This window comes from Pocillopora verrucosa, chromosome 1, assembly GCF_036669915.1.
Source record: "Pocillopora verrucosa isolate sample1 chromosome 1, ASM3666991v2, whole genome shotgun sequence".
Taxonomy (NCBI): domain Eukaryota; kingdom Metazoa; phylum Cnidaria; class Anthozoa; order Scleractinia; family Pocilloporidae; genus Pocillopora; species Pocillopora verrucosa.
This window is the reverse complement of record NC_089312.1, coordinates 20,460,326-20,481,336: the sequence shown is the minus strand read 5'-3', so window position 1 is coordinate 20,481,336 and position 21,011 is coordinate 20,460,326. Positions and strand designations below refer to the sequence as shown.

General features: G+C 36.2%; 2 protein-coding genes and 1 long non-coding RNA gene across 3 annotated transcripts in view; all 3 read right to left on the bottom strand.

Moving 5' to 3' along the window:
• LOC131781186 (uncharacterized) overlaps positions 1 to 1,174 on the bottom strand; it is a 30,155-nt gene extending 28,981 nt beyond the window's left edge. The window contains exons 1-2 of the long non-coding RNA XR_009339937.2: positions 1,086 to 1,174; positions 537 to 730 (exon numbers count right to left, since the gene is read on the bottom strand). This is a non-coding gene — a long non-coding RNA (uncharacterized lncRNA). The remainder of the gene's footprint in view (positions 1 to 536; positions 731 to 1,085) is intronic.
• Positions 1,175 to 2,739: 1,565 nt separating this feature from the next.
• LOC131781198 (putative protein 2) lies at positions 2,740 to 7,645 on the bottom strand. The gene is made up of 5 exons (XM_059097844.2): positions 7,540 to 7,645; positions 7,095 to 7,189; positions 6,068 to 6,155; positions 3,879 to 3,989; positions 2,740 to 3,275 (listed from the first exon to the last, which is right to left on the bottom strand). Exons 1-5 carry the CDS (start codon positions 7,594 to 7,596, stop codon positions 3,147 to 3,149), a joined length of 480 nt encoding a protein of 159 aa, XP_058953827.1. The 5' UTR covers positions 7,597 to 7,645; the 3' UTR covers positions 2,740 to 3,146.
• A 1,695-nt stretch (positions 7,646 to 9,340) lies between these two features.
• On the bottom strand, positions 9,341 to 20,226 carry LOC131781217 (serine/threonine-protein kinase 33-like). Its single transcript, XM_059097867.2, has 14 exons — positions 20,080 to 20,226; positions 19,018 to 19,272; positions 17,064 to 17,168; positions 16,717 to 16,797; positions 16,442 to 16,499; positions 15,860 to 15,936; positions 15,306 to 15,393; positions 13,784 to 13,859; positions 13,502 to 13,614; positions 13,107 to 13,192; positions 12,777 to 12,848; positions 12,026 to 12,130; positions 11,708 to 11,788; positions 9,341 to 10,834 (listed from the first exon to the last, which is right to left on the bottom strand). The coding sequence occupies exons 2-14, from the start codon at positions 19,213 to 19,215 to the stop codon at positions 10,622 to 10,624; spliced, it is 1,353 nt and encodes a 450-aa protein (XP_058953850.1). The 5' UTR covers positions 19,216 to 19,272; positions 20,080 to 20,226; the 3' UTR covers positions 9,341 to 10,621.
• Positions 20,227 to 21,011: the final 785 nt, after the last annotated feature.

The window sequence follows — 21,011 nt, the reverse complement described above, 5'->3', positions numbered from 1 at the left end:
CACGACCTTTTTATTTGATTCAAAGGTGATGATGAAAGGAGAAATCAAATGCCAATCACTCGGGGTCAAAGGGTTCAGTAAGATAAGCGCCGGTGGTCTAATGGATACCAGAGCGCTGGAGCCTGGGTTCGAGTGCAAGTTGGGATCCAGACGTAGGCGGCTAATTGGGCTGAGGTATGAGCAAGACACTATCCTCTTACAATACCCCTTTCCACCCATGAGAACAAAAACATCTGCGCTCAACTCTTCCACTGGGCCAGAGTAATTAATGCTGTAGCATCGCAGCAATATAAAGATTTCTACCATATGGCTGGCCCCAAGAGTGGGCGAATCTCGTGATCTGATTGACAGCCCAAGCGGGTAACATGAGGCTATCTTGCCCGAAACTTTTTATGTCGCAATTGCACCATCATTTCTACAAAATGTCTTCAACGTTTTACGTACAGGTAGAGAGGTAGTCTTACCCTTACATGCAACAGCTACAGTTGTAACACGTAAGTAACTACATACCAAAGAAGAAATTGTTTAATACTTACTTGTACTACAATGAGACGAGCTTGGGCATCGCTTACGAGGCAGTGATCCTAAAAGGATGACCATTTAAGGACGAGAGCTGTTGATTCAATGACGTCATTCGTTACCATCTCATTTTCTACTTCACTGTATCTAACCTTGAACAGTATCAGTAACCGTCTGGGCTTCTCTCGTAAGTAAAGTAGCCAGTGGAGTGCTGAAAACGGTGATAAAAAAAGGTTTGTAACATGACGAACTTCAGATTATTGCGAGCAATCAAGAATTCCTTGAAAATGTTTCAGAGGAACAAGTCGTTGACTTTGTTTACTAGTGATGAATATCGCCAACATTATTTTCAATGTGGAGCAAGAACTTGCAAATTTCCTCGAGAAAAAGCTTAAGAGAAATTACTCTTTACGATGCTGTTACGTAGTTTGATGAATACGAAAGCAGCACTTTGAAGCACTTAGAAACGTAGAACACGAGTGGCGAGCTTATTCATCTTAGATTAAGCGTATCTCTAATGACTATACGGACAAAAAACTTTGCTAGTTAATTTAAATAAAGCATACCAAGTATTTATCTTCATCTATCGAATCTCCATTCCAAAAGATCGAGGAAATCCTCTCATGACACTTCAAAATGGCCGCTCAAATTTATCTTTGAATGAATAGCCGCGTTGCTGTTCAACGTGGGCTCAAATTTCCCAGGTGTCTCTGCGGCATCGCCAGTCACGATACTGCTTGAAGGTTTTAAAAACATATTAACTCATTCTTATTCTGATAAACTAGTTTCAAGAAGGATACAATATTTTATAACAAAAACTTGATGCATAGGCAAAAACTTTAATTTGACTATACTTTTATAGCCAATACCAGTCCCTTCACATGGTAAAATGTTAGGAGGATCAGAGAAAAACTAAAGTGCCATACATCTGCAAGATTTGATGTAATTATTTTATACTTGGAGATCTAATAATATTAAAAAAAATAACAACATTTGGTTGAAAAATTAAAATTTCGCACAGGCTGGATAAACAAAATTCTCAGAAAAAGAAATGTGTGCTAATGAAAAAGCTGAGCAAACTTTTTTTTACAACACCTGCCTGTACCTATACAGCATGTAGTAAAGTCTTTTGAAGTAGTCATAATCCCAGTTTCATATGTTGAAAACACATGCACATGCACATGCAGATTTCCTATAAACCTATAGTTTAAGAGGTAGACAAAACAAAAGGAAACAGCCGCACATTGTATCTAACTCATGGTCTTCGAAAGAAAAACCACGTACCTTTAAATTTTCAAATACTTCGCCCGAATTCTTTTTCAGAGTTCATATACCTTGTAACCCTTAGGCATGTTCAGAGTTCGGATTGAGCTAGTGCTCGGACAGCGTGAGGCCAACAATACTCATACGGTAAAGAAAGTACTCCCCTGACGTAAAATAAAAAAACAACAACAACAAATAACTTATTCCATTGATGTCATCGTGTTTACGACAACAACTGGATTTTCTATTCCAGATATTTGACAAACAAAGTCCTTTTGCAAACTAATTGGGGCTTGTTGTTCAGAACTCGGTCAGTGAATATCTTATAGAAACTGTGATACATCGGAGCTTCGTGATAAAACAAGTTAGTGATAAAAAAAGTTGTGCTGCAAGGAGTGTTCCAAGACTTGTTGGATGTACTACCTGTTTGACTTGAGAAAGTGGCGGCTGTCGCGTAATGTTAAACTTCCACTTTGTTTATGTTTAAGGAGTTGAAATACTTTTGATTCGTTTAAGAAAGCACACAATCTCAGCCAGATATGAATTTCAAGAATCTCTGCATATCGACATTTCAGTTGAATACTAAAAGTTTCCAAATGGCACTGTACTGGACGAAGCATATAAAGAATACAAAAGAAGTCGTCGTCGGATTAAAGTTTAACAACACATCTGAAAATAACCTGAACTAATAATTTATATTCTCAGTACTGCACTGATATAATCATTGCGTATGATCATTGGTTTCAGGCCATTCAGGTCATACAGGTCTACAGACGGGTTACCAATGATATGAGCTGTTCTCCGTCACAGTTAGCATAATTTGCCTTCCAAACAGTGATCAGGAAACTGCGGAGTAAATGCATTTGTCAGATGTCAGCGTATTTTGTGGACACAATAGATGGAAAGAGTGCTTCTTCAGTTATACCATACAGAATACCTGAAAACCCACACGGGTAGTCTGTGCTTACTTTTTATTCAAAAGCCAAAGATTCCTTTATTTACAATACAAAACAATATTTGCAACAGTTAAAATGTATCGTCTCGCTTCGTATTTTAACCCTTTCCCTCCCAACATATTATCAGTTCTTGAAATTATCGTTCCTACATTTTTATGATTCAAGACTTGAGAATTGGTGTAAAATCATACGATATCCCCTCGTTGATTTTTTGTTACTTCTCATTAGCTTTCTGCTTGCAAATAGATGGAAATTGTAAGGAGAAGTTCAGTTTGGCCAATGATGAGAATGAGACATTTGAACTTTGGCAACTGAGCTTGAGATAGGCGTGCCTCAACAGGATGGCCACTCCAACTGCGACCACTTCATTACATTTATCCTAATGGCACATCTTTCTTTACATTGCATCTAACTTAGCATGGTTCTCGTCCCATAAATGTTCCTTCTTTGCTCAGCAACAGTTTTCTTCCATTTTGCTAGCTTCTCGTCAAAATTTCTCAAACTTCTCGCTCTTCTTCCACGCAATGTTTCTTGTATCTATAAGTGTGAGATCGAGAAATTTCACGTCAGAAGTTTCAACCGAGAATGAGGCTGAGAGGGGAGGTGTACCCGTCAGTTCTAACGCCTAGGGTCACTGACAACTTCAATCTTTCGAAAGCCCACGCCTGCCAATCGATTTCTCATGCCTGTCACAAAACAAACTTTCGGTATAACAGCCTTGACACATTGTCTAAAAATACGTGAAGTGAAATAATAACGAACAATCCGAAAAAAGAAGTTTTAATAATTGATCATGATAGGTCTGAAATTTCGAGTGAGCTCAATACTATAAAGCCTGAAGGTTTCTCGTGAGCTTCCTCATCACTTTTATTTTCTTTTTATTATAACTGTAATTTCAAATATTACCTTAAACTTTAATTTTGACTTTGAAACCTCTGGTTTCAAACTTAAGTGCCCTGAAGAGGAGGTTGTGTCAGAACTGTTTTGGGAATGTTGAGGTCCTATTCAAACAATCTTAGGCCTTTGACACAAGGTACAGAAAGAAGGTAGGTAGGTAGATAGGTATGGGTGTGGTTGGTATCGAACGATACACTAGTAAAAATGCTTGCTTGGTAAACAAACTGAGAAATTACACCTTACCTCATCAGCTGCGACGCTTAACTCAACAGGCTTGCGCTTGGAATCAATGAACAAATACAGCAGGTAAAAACAAAGAATTCCAATTACAACAAGAATGAATATGATCACCACCTGGAGAGAGATACAGAACAAAAAAAAAAGCTGAACAGAAATAATGGAAAAAATACCAAAATGTAAGTACACTGCAAGTAATCTGCTATGAATATAAATCTGTAGTACAAGAGCATACTAAAACACCATGGTAGTGGTATTGTAAGATTGATGCCTTAAAGTAATAAATAATGACAGGGGGCAGCAATACCCTCCACTCCTGCCACAGCCCACCCCAAGGAGTCTGTCTAAATAAAACCTGGAGAACAGAGTGTGAATGAGTACTGACCCAAAAGTAAGAGGAGAGAGGGAGACAAAGCAAGAAAAGCAGTACAGGAAATTGAACAAAAGCACATAACAATGCTCCTGCAAACCACCTTAGGACTCTCTTATAGAGACGTTAGAAACTACAACACTTTATACTTTATTAATACACCTATAATACTGAGTATTGTATTTTTGTTATGATTTTAGAGATGTTAATTTTTTGTAGTTTGATGTTGGCATAGACAGACATTTCATAGTTCAACATTCAATTTATCATTACCTCTTAATTTTTATGTACAAGTTGTGTACACATAGATGTAGTATCTAGTAAGTTCTGTTATATTTTAGATAGAGGGCCACAAGTTTATAAGCTATTTTAACTCTTCGGTGCCACCCTTTTTAAATAAACTGAATAACTATAATTGTTATCATTCTTATTATTATTATTACTATTATTATTATTATCATCATCATTATTATTATTGTATTATCTCACAGGTGAAGCCAATGTATTGACTTGGCTTTAACCTTGCCAACATTTCATTTACCCTCATAATAAGGCCTACTGGCCCTTACCATTATATTTTGTTCTTGAGCTAGACTCTCTACTCTCAAAGTACCTTTCTCTGATTCATGAAAGCAAGTCACGTGAAATGTTTTCCAAATGTGTGTCACCCTAAGCCTTTATTTACCCTCCCTTTAATTCACATTTCCTGTTCTAGGTAAGCATCAGTTAAGTCTTTACCTATTGTTTTCCATGCTGGAGGTTGATCTTTGTCTTACACTTAATTGCATTTGCTGCTCATAAAATTTGAACTTGCCCTGTTTTTAGCTTTTCATGGTTACAGTCACAAGTCCTGTACCATATCACTTATTTGTTTCACATTTGTATGGTGGGAGAACAACCTCAATGCATCAACATGGCTTTATGGTGAATATCAACTTATATCAGGCTCAGTAACTTTTTTCTTATTAATAAGACATCAGTTCTAATCACATCCCTAAAGGTGAAAGCAATAAACCATGCAAAGAAATTAATACCAGGATAGATCAATAAATTACTCTATATTCTTTTCAAGCATTTCCTAATACCAAATAAAGACAAAACAACCACAAAACAGCAGACACATTACCAGTGAGATCACAGCATTCTGAAACACATTACTTATTTGAGCCTCTTCCTTCTCCCCCCCCCTCCCATTTATCTTTGTTGAACCCCTCACACCCTATCTAATGGTATGCTTAGTTTAGCTGGGACTGGGAAACATTGAATGGGGGATGTTGGGTAGCATACTAAAGTGGTTTGTGATCCTGTGGTTTCAAAACTTGATTTTTTTCAAGAAGGCCATTTGAACTTTCATTGAAACTATACAGCAAATACTATGTTTTGACAAATTTTATAGTTGAATGTATCTAAGAAAAGGTTTGCTACTACCTAGCTGAAAGTGATTTGGTATTTAGAATAACTGTTTTGGAGCCTAAGCAGGACACATGGGCAAACTAATCAGAGTAACCTACAGAGAAAGGAGTTTGCTGATAAATTTAAATCAAGCTACATCACTATATACTGCTAAAAAATTAGGCAGTCTAGAGATCTGATGAAGGAGAAGAAAACAGAGTAAAAAAATCAAGGAAGGAAATATTTGCAGCATTGAAAAGGAATATCAAGTTTAAATTAAGGTGACAAAAATTGGACAAGACAAATGTATCCAAAAACTCAAAAAGTAGTGGCTTGACTGGGTTTAACACTTAATAAGGAAGCTTTCTTAGAAATGTCAAGTTCATCAATATGTTTAAGCAGACATCTCCTGTAACCATATTAATATTTATACCTTGATGAGAGTCGTGTTCCTGGCTTCATACTCACAACGGCATCTTAAGCAGTACTTCTCATCTCCTTGCACAACTTTTCCACAATTGCTGCAAGATAAAAAAAAACATCAAAATGCAAATAATTGTTGCTGTAATAGTCAGAAGCCATATGATTACACCACAAAATAACCTGAATCTAGAGATACATCTCTATGGCTACTATAATTATCCTGAATTAATAAATTGATAAGTGAGTACCCTTAGACCCAAAATTTATTTCTGCAGCCAACTCTCCCTCAGTAGATAGCCACAGGTATATTATACATGGAAGTACTTGATCAAGGGATGATTAAGATGGGGTGAGGTTAAACATTAACACCTCTCTTCACCCCATAAACTAAAACCCATGTTTTACAAATTTAGTTACCACATATACCAGCCAGTTTCAAGAAGTCAGTAAATTCTAAAAATGAGGCACCCCCAGACAACAACTTGGTCATGTCAACTATAGAACATGAAAGGCTCTCAATAACCCCCTCAGTAGATGGTTCAGTTTTCAAGGCAGTGTTTTCTCAATATTCAGGATTTTAACGGGAATAAATCCCTTTAATATTCCATGGTTTACCACATAAAAGAAGAAGACATTCAGCTCATTGCTCATATTTTTCCTTACCTTTACCCAACTCCCAAACTATCAGTGCATTTTATGTGCTAAACCATCGTATACATTGTGTAAGGTTTTTGTATTTCTTTCCTTTGATTCTTTTTCTTTTCAATGTTAGTCTTGTGAATCAATTTCAGCTCTCACTGGAAAAGTAGTACGCCACAAATCTAAGCTTAATTTACAGCTCATCCTTTCAAAGCTGCTACAACACTGCTTTTGCCAGGTGTCGTATCAGAATTCTAGCTGTGCTCTGCTGCCCACACATCAAATGAAACATATTTTTCCAAGTTTACTTTCGGTTACCGTTCATTCGGAGTACGAACAGAACGTGTCTTATTAAACTGTCTCCGCTGCATAGTGTTTCAATTTCAACAAAAACTTACCAATCCTCTGGCTCCACAGTTTTGACAAATACATTCTTCGTTCTGTTGATTTCTTTGGGACATACACACTTGCATCTTACATCGTCATACTGTGCCTATAACAAGACGAAAATACCTCGCAATTAAAATACATTCTTTGTTCTGTTGATTTCTTTGGGACATACACACTTGCATCTTACATCGTCATGTTGTGCATACAACAAGACGAAAACAACTCACAATTAATACGATGAATTAGTAAAATTCTAGAAGTTACTAACACTTTTAGGAACTAAACTATCGAAACTTCATATTTCTTGTGTTTGAATAATTTCCTTCACCCCTGACTAGACTTGTTTCGTAACAATTTCCTTACGATAAAAATTTACATTGTGGAGTGAAATAACTTTACGATATATAAAGGCGCGTATAAGAAGCTACACTGAATTTTAAACGAAGAAGATACCTCACAAATGACGATCAAAAAGGCCACGATGCAACAAATGTTCAACAGAATCATCATCCCCTTTCCTCTTTTGGAAATCGTAAAAATATAAAAGCTGGTGGAGTATGGGGATACTCAGCGGATAGCTATCTACAGCTAAATACTCTGTGTAAGCGTCACAGAAAGCTGCAAGACATTTCACACGAGCATACATGACATCCAAAATTAAAAACTAACTGATTCTTGCACAAAATGTAAATGTTAGTCGGCTGCCATATGCAATGACTTAAGTTTTGTAAGACCACAGCCTGCTTTGTACGGAACTAAGAATGCTACCATGCGATTTGGTGAAATTTTATGTCTGTCCAATTATTGAAAGAAAAAATAGATAAAGAGCACTAGAGAATTTTGACAAATATTGCGCACAAAAAACAAAAGAAAACAAAAAATTTTCCTGTTTTAGTCTTGGTAAAGCCTTAAGCTTCAAAGTGTTATAATATACATTTATGCCTCCTGGTAAGGGATTGTTTTTTTTCTTTGCCAAAATGAATGTATTATGTATTCTGAATGGTATGTTTTATGAGCGAAAAGGAAATGTGAAATGTTCGTCAATCGTCAACTTTGACTCGTCCGTAAGTTTCTCATCCTTGGGTTTGCCTTTCCAGTCGCTCACGAGAACAATTTGGCTTCCGTCTGGTTTCGGGCACTTCCTACCGATTTCTGATGCTTTCGTTCGTTTTCGGACGGTTCTGTTCAGTTCCGAACGGCAAATGATGCGGATAAACTGTTTAAATGGATGACGCCTAGTGACGTTAAATTATAGTGAGTGAAGTTGAACGATGTGTAATGACACTGAATGATGTCTAATAATGGCCAGTTTTGTTAAATGACGGCGAATGATGTGGGACGACTACGAATGTCTAATCTTGGTGACTGAAGCTTTGTTACATTAAACGAAGCCTTGTGACATTAAACGAAGCCTTGTAACATTAAACGATGTCTTTTGACGGTGAGTGATGCCAAGTGGGGGTGGATGATTCACTGCGAAGCTTCTTTCCTAAATTGTATTTCTTGCGAGATTCAGTAAATTTCGTTGAGGAAAACAGATAAATATCATGGTTATATCTCTTAGTTAGTATCTGCGCTATGATTGGTCAATTTAGTGGGCTGTATTTCACTCCATGACCTGCTAAATTCAAAGGTTTGTTTAAATTTAAATCCCTCTCCTCACTGTCCTCTGTTTGAACTCATAGATACGTTTACTCGAACCGTATTGAAGTTTACGGGTTGCGGACCTCGAACTCAGGAAGTAAGAGGTACAGGTTTGGGTTAGCTACAACGCAGTTCAACTCGCTCATCCCTTCTAAGATCGGACGAAAATTTTCGAAATCGGAAAAAGTACAAAGGCAGATCGATAGCCCTAAATATCATCCAGTTTTTAGTATCAATCGATAATGTTAAACCTTCATCGCTTGAGTCAATGTCAATCGCCAGTGTTGCCACCGATCGTTTGTGATACTGAAATTGAAATCGCTACCGCAAAACGTCAATCGTTAGTGTTGGCATCGACTTATTACTGATTCTACCGTTGAACAGACAACCGTTTTTAGAACTTACGATTGAGTTTTATCACTAGCGATTCCTGTTTTGGCACAGATGGCTCCCCATATGGAAACGTTCGAAATTGAACGGTACCATCCGAAAACGGACGAAAGCGTCAGAAATTGGTAGGAAGTGCCCGAAACCAGACGGAAACCAAATTGTTCTCGTGAGCGACTGGAAAGGCAAATCCAGGGATGAGAAACTTACGGACGAGTTAAAATTGACGGACTTGGACTATATTTTAATTACACTTAACTTATGAATTTTACAAAGATAACTTACAATACCACGACACATGAAATTTGTGGACCTGGAAGCCGGTTTATTATGCTATTGTTCACACTACAATATTTCAAGTAATTGACGTAAAACTAGGCTGCGTAAAATGAGCCGAATGGGAATTTCTATAAATTACAGAATCTTCTTTGAAACAATATTCTGTACATTAGTTGAAGACCTGGGTTTCTTCTTTCGAGCTCCTAATACAATAAAACCAATTATTTATAAATATAAACGTACTGTAACTACAGTGAAAATAGATCAACCTCCACATTAAGTACTGAACTTCGAGCTTATCATGAGTTGGCCATACCAAAGTTGTGTTTATTGTAGCTTACCATTGATTCGTTTTAAAATAGCGACAAAATCCATAAATGAAGTGTCTCAAGCAAGTGAAAGGGTGGTCCTGGGTTCAAAGCGTTCCCGTTTTCGTTTCAAAGTTCAACTTCTCTAAAATTTTGGTACCACTCATGACAGCACTAGACGTGATCTGTTTGAACAGTTTCGTCTCATTATCCTGAAGCATGATAACGTTGTAAGAGTCTACATGAGTTGTAGTCAATTCTTGGGAGACATAATTCGTACAAACAAAAGTTGAAAGTCTGAGATAGCAAGGTGCAACTATGCTGTTAAGTGTTGGAACAACTTGCAAACAGACTTGCTTGAATAATTCCTTCCTAAAATATCTTATTATTTGTGGAATTATAAGTATTTTAAAGATCACCTACATTTCCTTCCAGCAGTCAATTCTGTGACTATAAATATAGGAAAAAAGACCGACAGACAGTACTTGATCAACTCTGACTCGTGTAAAATGCATCAAAGCCCTACACTGTGGAATGTCCCGCCCCAGCCTTGTTCCTTGACAGGTTCTTGCAGAACAAAAATTTAACTCTCACCCCCAAGACTTATCAATGTCTAATTTTGTCACGCACAATCTTGCGTAGCGGGAAGTGCCACACAGAGCTATCCTCTGATACACCAAGCTCCCACTTCAAAGGCCAAATTTCTCGGAAAAAAAACACATTTCAAGAAACAGTTGGTCATGACTGAGGAAAAATCGATTCTTAACAAATTAACTTGCCGGCCTCTGACTGCATAGACTATTTGTCTCGATATGAGCAATCAATGCAGAATTTGATTGAAAATAGAACAAAAAAATTATTTTCTCTGTGGAATCTTCAAAAAATAGAGTATCTAATAAATCGTCGTCTTCTCTACATCATCTTTTCTTCTCCGATGTCTTTCTGGTCCGTGGAGTCCCAGGCCCCTTAGTAGCACCTGAGCTTTTCGTGGGCTGCATGTAGCCAGGCACTGACTTGCCACTACCAGAAGGCGAGTCACGTGATCTAGATGGGCTATGGGCGTCTCGTGGGTGGGGTGATGGTGGCCCCATTTGATTGGTTGTATTTCCTCGACGTGGAGTCTGATTTGACTGTAAATCAACAAATCAATTAAAGTTAACTGAAAAACACATGTTTCACTCCTAAATATTTAACCTCTTTCAAAGAAACAGTAAGTACATCATGTCACATCGGGTTTAAAAGTTAAGAACAAATGCAGTTAAGCGGCTTGTAATTAAGGTTTAGGTTTGAAATAACTTCTTGAAATCATTTTGTCACATATGTTTAAAGGATGATGCAAGCAACCTTAGCATGAAATCATGACCTCACCTGCAACTAAAAAAAAGTGAAACTCTTTTCAAGGAGTAACTATACAAGACTCTCCCCTGCATGGCCACTCATTTACATGCATTTGTGAGCTCTGAAGAATAATGTATCTAGGTTGAACCAGAGGTGACAGAGGGCTTTGAAGTGTTGGGGAGCTTATCCCATGTACTAACCCAAGAGCATACCCTTACCCGAATTTTCAAACAATGTTTTTAAAGGTCTGCTTCTTGAGCACAGACCAAAGCTGTTCAAACAAAAAGGGTCCAATTACATATAATTTTTCTAAGCAGGATCCTGATGAAATCATTTTAAAATATCACGCAAATGAACATTCTGCCAAATTACTTTTATGCTGCACTAGCAATATCATTGTTACGGAAATGTGCAGAGTGGAGGGGGGGGGGGTGAGCCTTCTAACATTTTGGCTAGAAGGGGAACTGCAGCCCCTCCATGCCCCCTCTTCCTGATCTGTGGCTTATACTAATGCACCACTCATTACTTGTTTCATATAATGAGAAGCAATGCATTGGAATATAAATTCAACAAGTGCCTACTTTCTAATGAGTTTCCTACAATGTATCTACAAATTACACAAGCTAAGCAGTTATTACATCATTTATCATTTGGGTACAACCTACCAATTTCCTGCTACTTGAGGGAACTGACTTTTTTGGTGTAGAGGCACCCTTAGCCGAGTTACTCTGTTTTCTGTCATTTTCCTGTAAAAATTTAACATAATCTATTCAAGAAAAGGTTTGATGCCTTTTCAAAGTCTAATATGAAGGTGGCGGCAAGTGATATGATCTGGGAAGTAAAGGAAGATCATGTACACCTTTTATTTTCCCTTTTCCTTGTTGCATTTACCGTAAGCTATCTGTAAGTATCTGTCCGTTATAAAGGGAAGAGACTAAAAGCAGATTGTAAATGTTTCCCCACAATAACTGTCTCAATCATACCTCTTTGGGACTTTCTGAAGAAGAACCAGGAGATGGCACCAGTCCATCTTCCATTTCACAATTAATATTATTATTAGTCTCTGAATTTTCTTGACTTTCAGAGCCCTGTAAGGATGAAAGACAAGATAAGCCCTGTACACTCTGATACACACTATCCTGCCTACTCAATTCTAAACAAATAAAAACTACATTTGATGAAAATCTTGTTTTACACAGCACTTAATAACTCTTACAAACCAAGTTTAAATTTTGCACTGCAATTTGCCCAACAAAAATTCCCCCCTTCAATACAATGTGTGGGCTATAAATCGAAGGCTACATAAGGGTGCAGTGTGCCAAAAGCAAAACAGTTAAATTCAAATCCACAGGTATGTTCCCTCTTTTGCCTGCTCTAACAACAAATGATTCAAATTTTCAATTTCCCACAAAAGTTAAGAATTGCTGGTGCTAAAGAACCAAAGAGTTTGGCAAATGAATGTAAACAGCTATAAATTTTACTGGGCCACACAGCAGGGTATGGTGTGCTGAGTTGACCAATCACAATACACATGGAAAACAACTATAATGTCAACAGCATGTTACCTTTTTCTGAGTACTTACTCTAAACTTACCAATCCTACTGGGAGAAACACAACATAACCAGAAACACAACATAACCCAAAGTCAAATCATAAGTGCACTATACACATTATAGTTGAAAGCACTGAGATATTTGAAAACATCTACAAACACTGAACACAAGTGATCTTACCTGTCTGAGCTCTTCCCTGTACATTTTCATTAGTTCAAGAACATTTGATGTTTCTGATGCTTCAGAATCACCCTAGAAGGTATTCATGTATAAAAATCACAAATTAAAGATCTTGTACTTCTAAGTCTAAAAATTCATAGCTGTTTGTTTCATCATTTGGCAATGAGATGTCCACCAGTTTGCAGCCAATAATTGTGTTACTGCACCAAAGCACTTTGCTTCATAGCAATAACTGAGGACTAACGCCTAATCAAAGTCCAGGGTCTCTTGCTAGCTCTTTCATATACACAACTTAACAGCTACTGTGAGTTGTGGTTTGTGGTTACTCACAGTAATCCAGGGGTGATTCAAGATTTCTTTTGCTGTTCGTCTGTAAGCTGGATCAACTTTAAGCATTCCAAGAAGGAGGTTTTTTGCTAAAATAAAAAAGTGCCCCAAATTAGTGATAACACTCATGTAATACACAACAGGTTATGGATAGATAATTGATGCATCAAAAAAAGAGAAAAAAATTGGAAAGTTGAGGAAAAAGTTACCACATATCTGAAGTGTACCTTTCGGAAAGTTCTCACACTATGTGCTAGTCATTATAATTTACATATCTATGGATAAAATTGCCTTAGAACACTCCATTTACAGACTGTCTCAAAGGGGCAACTGCTGTTTCTCTTACAAGGACTTTACTCCAAAATTATCCAATAAGTGGCAAAATTACTAAATCTTACCAGATTCATGGCATGTTTCCCAACAGGGATCTGAAAAGTCCACTTCACCTTTCTTTATCAATTCATAAAGTTTTTCTTCTGTTTCTGCCACAAATGGTGGTCTCCCAGTTAAACTTAAAGATAAAATAAATAAAACATTTTTGCCCTTAAGACTAAGTTACAAAGTGTATCACCAGGAAATATCCATACTCCTTTATACTGTGTCTTGCATGTAGTTATGGGGTTTTAGAAAGCTAAACTTTTACAAACAATTACATTATGCACGAGAGTAAAAGAACTTACAGGGTATACATTATAACACCTATACTCCAAATATCACATTGTTGACTATAGCCAAGATCATCTATCACCTCTGGAGCTGAAACACAAAGATAATGCAATTACTGTTTTAAAATGATCACATGCATGGATCATTCAGTGGGTGTGTTCCCTCTACAGTCACAACAAAGAGGAACAATTTTCATTTTGAGACCTTCTCCACAATTGCACAATTGTCCCAAGTAGCACTTGAACTCTATTCACAATTTTATAAAAGTAAAAACTTATGACATACAAAACCATTTTTTTTACTTCCAAATAAGAAAGCATCTACTTATTACAATTAAAAAATAAAATATTTCATATAATTTTTTTTTAGAGGGCATGGTAACGAATCCTGCAATCTGATAGGTTCTTTACCCAGTCAGTATTTTCCTATCTCTGCCCATGGGCCATGGTAACGCTTTCATGAATCGCCGAGTACATCCCAAATTTCTTTGCCATTTTTCATAAATAAATCTTGTTTTTCTGGCTGGGCAGTATTTTTAAGCAAACACATCAAGTCACTACCTCAAGCCAATAAATAACTTATGAATCCTCTCTTTTCTCTCTCTCAAATCACTTTGGTTGACAGAAAAATATTGGTTTCAGAATGAATTTGTTGAAGCAATAGTGTCATTACATTGGCTGAAAAGTGGCCTAAAAACTGTCTGCAATTAATTTTAATCATTCACAAAAAGTACCTAGAAAGTTAGAACATGAGGTATTTGGTTACAATTAAACTGAACGGTGGAACTTTCATTCATTTAATATCTGAATTTTCTCAAACAATTTGTTCATTGTAAAAGAGCAAGCTTTAAAAGTTTTAAATTCAGTTCTACAGCAAATATATGCTCTCAGTGAGTCTTTCCAAGTCTGTTCAATTTGGACATTTGTACTGTAAATTGCACAACAGAAATTGAAGGAATTTATTGAGAAAAGGCCGCATTAAATCCCCTCGTGTCTCGTTGGAGTGTGCCATTCGAATGTAATTTTTTGTGGAGGAAAGACCAGATTTACACACATCGTTGCAGCAAACAAACAAGCAAACTCTCACAACTTCAAAATATTTACTCACAATTACTTTCCTTGCCATTTACTTAATGAACAGAGGTAAATCTTCATACATGAATGAATCATCGATGAGAGTGAATAATACTTTCCATTAGATCATTGAATATTTTTGAAGAAAACATTGTTGTGACAGTCCTTGCTAAACTAGTTCCATTGTTTTTTAAATGTTCTTATGCTCTTTTTTTTCTTACGTGCTCTCTAATTGACAGGTGTCAGATTGTGACAGATACTTGTAAAAATGTTTCAAAGTTTGTTTGGAAACCTTTTAAATCTCCCTTATCCTTACACAAAAAATAGCAGCCTTTTTCACCATACGGACCTCCCAGCTGGCAAATAACATATATTTCTTATCTAATATTAAGTGAGTTAAATGTAACTCAAAACTACAATGTTATTTACAATTAAAGAAAGGTAAAGAAAAAATTATGCAAACCCATGTAAATTGGAGTCCCACAAACACTTTGCATCATTGAATCACTTCCAACACTTCCTTTCACAAATGAAAGGCCAAAATCAGTAAGCTGTAAAAGATAAAAAAGATGCAATTACTGTACATGCTAAACGAAGGTTTGTAATACTACATTAGCAACACCTTGGTTTAAATTGCAAATTACACAATCTATACTGGGTTTAAAAAACTCCCTCTCATAGAAGACTTCAAGGTGGATGACAGCAAGGTGAAACAATTAACAAATAATTATGATTTGTCCCCTTTTCAGAATTAATCCTTCAAAACTTCATTCAACTGCCCACTATTATTGGCTTAGGCTTGCATTTACAAACAAGGACACTGAATTATCAATCAGGATTTCTGTTAGGAAATGTAGTAACAGAAAAAGAGTTTAAAGTGAAGAGAATTCTCCATGTTAGAATGAAAAAAAGATAAGGCAATCAGAATTCTGGAGACTTCTAGATAACTACTGGAGAATCAATTGATCCCTTCTGCCTAACAGATACACTTTTAACCAAACTGTTTATTCATCCTACCTTGATATTTAACAACTCATTACCAACAGGTTGACCAAGAAGAATATTTTCCAGTTTTAAATCTCGATGAACAATATCTTAAAAAAGAGTCAAAAACAAACAAATTAATCAATCTAAATGAACAACAGACCTTTGATTACTATCAACTCATTGATCTCAATTTTCTGTAATCTTCTTTATATCCCATTTTGTCTTTCTTTCTGAATGTCTTGGGAACTTTCCTTGCTAATCAATTACAGCCACTGTACTTAATCTAGTCTCCTAGACAGTTGGTCTAGCTTAATGCATTTTTTTCATCTTAAAATCAACATCAATAAAATCAAGTCAGTGTAAGCTTTTTGCATCCCAGTATTATGTTAAAAATTTTGTAAAAAGATCCACCAAGAACAAATACCCCAAGCAATAAGGGCATCACTAAATTCTCAAAACTCTATTTCTATATACCCTGTATGTTACAAGTCATTCTCATGTGGCTACTAGTGTATGAGATTTAAAAATAACCTGAATGCGTTAATAACATGACAAAAGTTAAACTCATTTTTACTCAATTTCTTAAGGAAGGCCTGTTGTTTCTCCACTTACCACAGTCATGGAGATATGCCACAGCATGAGCAAGCTGGTTTATCACTGTCCATGTTTCCTGAAAATCAATCAATACACATTAAATGTTTTTCCAATAAAATTTCAAAACTGCTTTATTTGTCTGAATTGTTTCCTATGTGTTCAAAATTTATGGTCTTATAAGATAAACAACCAATAGGTTACGTGGGACAAAAATCACAGCACAAGTTCTATTTCAAAAGAATGACCTTAAATTCTGATGAAAGCACAAAAGTATGAAAAAATATACTATATACCTTTTCTGTAAACCGGGTCTTTTTTTCGAGAAGTTTCTGTACACCACCAGCATCGCACAGTTCCATCACTAAATACATGCGCTGAAATAAAAACAGACATATGGTGGGTAATCCTATTCATCAAATGATGATGATCACTTGACATGAACACCATCACTGCAACATAAATAACATTTGGATAATCAGGGCCAAATATCTTTAACAGATGTGTTGAAAGAATATATTGGTACATACCGAAATAAACAGGCCTGCTTTGACCTCCCACCACTAGCCCTAATAATTAGCCATTTTCTTTATTTCTAGAAATAACATATTGCAAAAAATAAGGTAAGGTTAGGGTTACTAACCTTTGATGTTTCATATATTTCTTCTAAATGAACCAAATGCTCATGATCAATCTTTTTCATAATTAGAACTTCCCTCTCCAAAAGTTTTACAGCAGAAGTACCAGCCTATAGTGGAGAACAAATGCTTTTGATTATTATTACCCTGACCATGTCTAAAAACTGAAAAAAAGGCCCTAGCTATAGCTTTATAGAGTTATCAAATAGAAACAAACCAAAACACCTCTAAACCTCATAGGGTGACTAGTATCTAATATCTTCATACAGCATCACTACTGCTTTAGAAATGATAATCACCTTAAAATGCTCTTGAATATTAAAAAAACATTTTCTCATTAGTACCATAAGAAATGTAGACCAAACAGTATTGAGAATAAGTATACTGATATTAGAATATAAAGGGTTTGTGCAGCACTGAAGAGGTGTAATAAATAAAGGTGGTCTATATCTTTTATTCAGGCATGAGAAATTATTGCCCTCTAGGTCAAGGGTTGATCTGATATATTGATCACCAATGTACTTTACTCTTAGAACTGGAGTGTTCTGAAAGACATCCCTATAGAAATATAAAATAACTCACATTTCTTACTTGCCTACTGAAAAGGAAATTCAAGACATTTATGTTTTCAGAAGGATGAAAAGAGAACTGAAAACTTTAAATTTAGCAACTTTCATAAAACAAAAATGACAAAATTGAAATCAGCATACAAGATCAGATTCTGCATGCCTATTATCAATTACTCCTGGGTTATAATCCTCTTTTTATCATGTCTTAAAATTCACTCCAAATCCTGTTTCCCACCAAACTAAGGCTAACTTTCAATAGGCACTCTAGGTATTGTTTCTATGTATCTGTAAAGCATACAAGTGGAAGATGGCAAAGGGTTTAAGTGTGCTGCATGATCAAGCCCAAAATTAATAATTGTTGTGTATAAACTTAGAAAGGTTAGGAGAGATTTTAAGTTTTCCCTTTTATATTCATGATGCATGAAAAACTTTTCGAAGTGCACATGACTTATGGATTTTTATACAAATTTATGCATGAAGCAGGACTAGGACCCTTCCTTTGCTAGCCTCTAAGCAATTCACATCAGTCAAGGCCTTACATGCATAAAGCATGTTTGGTGAAATTTGACCAACTGTCAAAGTTTTGAGGTTGCCTTTTAAAGGCAATTACAAAAAGAGATGCACTTTTTGCACATAATTTTACATGGGATATACCACTAATATAATTAATTAAGGTTTTGAGGTTGGACTATAATACATGTAAATAAAGTTTCTAATATATGTATGGTCTAGGTTGGGATATTGAAATGGAACATATTTTTAGATGTCACAGAGGGGTAGTGCTTTCAGTCTAATCACAGATATAAATTCCCTCAGTAGGGGACCATTGGAAAACAGCTCCTGAAAATTCTAGAAAGGGTGTGCACATAACTGTTTCTTAATTTAGTAAATCAGGCTTGCAAAAAGCATGTGACATGACAGTAAATAACTTTTCGAGAACAACGTTGGTTTGTATTCAAAATTAAATTTTTCTCAAAGAAAAAAAATTATAACCCAAGAAATACTAATATTAAGCATAGTTTAACTCCAATTCTGTTCTAAATGAAAACGATAAACTTCCCACTCCTGTAAGAGCCGATAGCTGACGTGCTAAACATCTAAACAATAGGTTATAGTGTAAGAGAAATAACTTGATTAAAGTCCAGGATACGAACAATTTGCTTGGTGATACACTGAATAATAAAGCCAGGAAGATATTTACAACCACGGAAATTTTACATTTCACCTCTGACCTTTATCAGAACCAGCTGGTTTTCCTTTAAGATTTTCAATCTGTTTCACAAATTGTGAACAACCGGAAACTAAACGAAAAGCATTAACATAATATCGGAGGAATTATATTCATTTTGCACTTGGATTGAGGGCGATAAAACTTTTCATTGTGCCATACCTTTTCCTTGTTAACAGCTTTTATGGCCCATCTACTACCCGTTGCTTTGTTCGTTGCTTCCTTGACAACCCCAAAACTCCCTCTTCCAAGTACTTCTCCAAATTCGTAAATGTCCTCTATCTGCCTTTCGTCCTCAATTCGTGTATGTGGGATAGTCCTGTTACTGGCAGAGCCGTCTTTTCGAGAATATTGAGACATAATCCTCGTAAGATCAATAGGATTCCATTTTTACCTCATCACGATGCGTTTTTTTACCTGCGGATTACGGAAAGAAAATAATTTAGTAATGAAACCACCAGAGGGAAATTATATAGACATAAACTGGAGTTTATTTCAAATGCATAATTAACTTTACAAGGATGAATGTTGATATGCGAGCGACTTTTACTCCAAGCTGTGAAAAACTATTCAATATTGGGTCTCGCACAAATTAAAATATCTAGCGACAAGAGCACCTCAATAAACGTAATACTCAACCTGATAGACCTTGATAAGACTTCGAAATTCAATGTTTTCAGAAGCGATTACATGCAGCTAATGAGTTGCTTCAATAAGTGGAAATTTACATCTAGTAATATTGCCGACTTCAACATAGGATACAATTTACGCGACTCAACGGGTGACAGAAACCCTCCAGCCTCCAAAGCGCATAAAACAAAGTCTTCTCTAAGATTTCAAGTGCATAATCAAGAGAGCTATACTGCTTAGGCCGAGGAATGTAGTTGCGATTAGTTTACACAATATCGGCCGAGGTCATGTCACAGAAATCACTAGTGAAAGAGTTTGATTGAGCAAGCTAATGGCCGCACCGGGACAAGAAGTGAATGCAAAGGAAGGAAAGAAGAATCTTTCGAAATAACTAGCGCTGCGCCTACCCTCCAATTATAGAAACCAGTACTTGCTTTTACTCATTAGAGGATTTGTACAAACAGTTCGAGATATCAAACAAAATAAACCAGGGACGCTTATCGGCTTGCACTAAAATAGATGATACTACAGATGTCGAGTGTTGAATCATTTCAAAAACTTTCCGAAAAAAATTGCCGTCGTGATCTTACCTACCTTGACAAAGTTCCGACTTCAGGGAGAAGAGAAAACTGGTGTGTTTCATTTCTCCTACCTCTCCTTAAGTTTTCTGCATAAAATTTTCTGTAAACCTGGAAACAAATTCATAGAGAAGCCCTCAAACTTTGGTAAACTTTGACAGAAGGCGAATGAGTAACAGGACGAAGAGTCCTGGTACCAAGAGTACCAAACAAAGTTTCGCCGCGAGGCACTAGTCCTAGTCGAAGTCCCACTTCAAATGAGGGATATAGTCAAAGACTGTAGTCAAAGACTGTATGTGGCTACCGGTATGATACAATTTTTTTAGTCTTGAAAATAAATAGAGGTTGTATAATGACGTTAGAAGGCAGCGTTGCACAATATTTGTCTCATATGCAAAACAGAAAACCTACTTCATCCCACATATTTATGAGTACCCTGTCCATGTTCCACATGAGAAAGATGATTCAAGAATATATTGCATAACTGATATTCCACCGAAAGTTAAATGGTAACAAATAATAATATTAACACAATTATAGTGATAATAATAGCTGTATGACAATATTTTTAAGGGGCTAGCTCAAATTAAAAGCCTCATGGTTCCACAATCCTCTGGGTTCTAACAATGATCACCTATGCTTCTTTTGATTTCACCTGTTAATTATAAATAATGTTATCATTTTATTACAATTTCATTTTTTGAGAATTTCTTTTCATACAATAGTGCATTCCGCGTTTTAGGATATTCAGTCTTTCCGCGTCTCATGATCTCTATAGCTTCCTTCCGTCATTCCACCGATCTACCTTTCCTCCGTTCTATCATCCTATTGAATAACTCAAGGTATCGTATTTCGCAGCTTGCTCGCTCAGTTATTTCGGCCTAAGTCGCCGATTCAAACAGTAAAATGCTCTCTTTTCAATGAAAAAATTCCGTCACGGCTTCCATG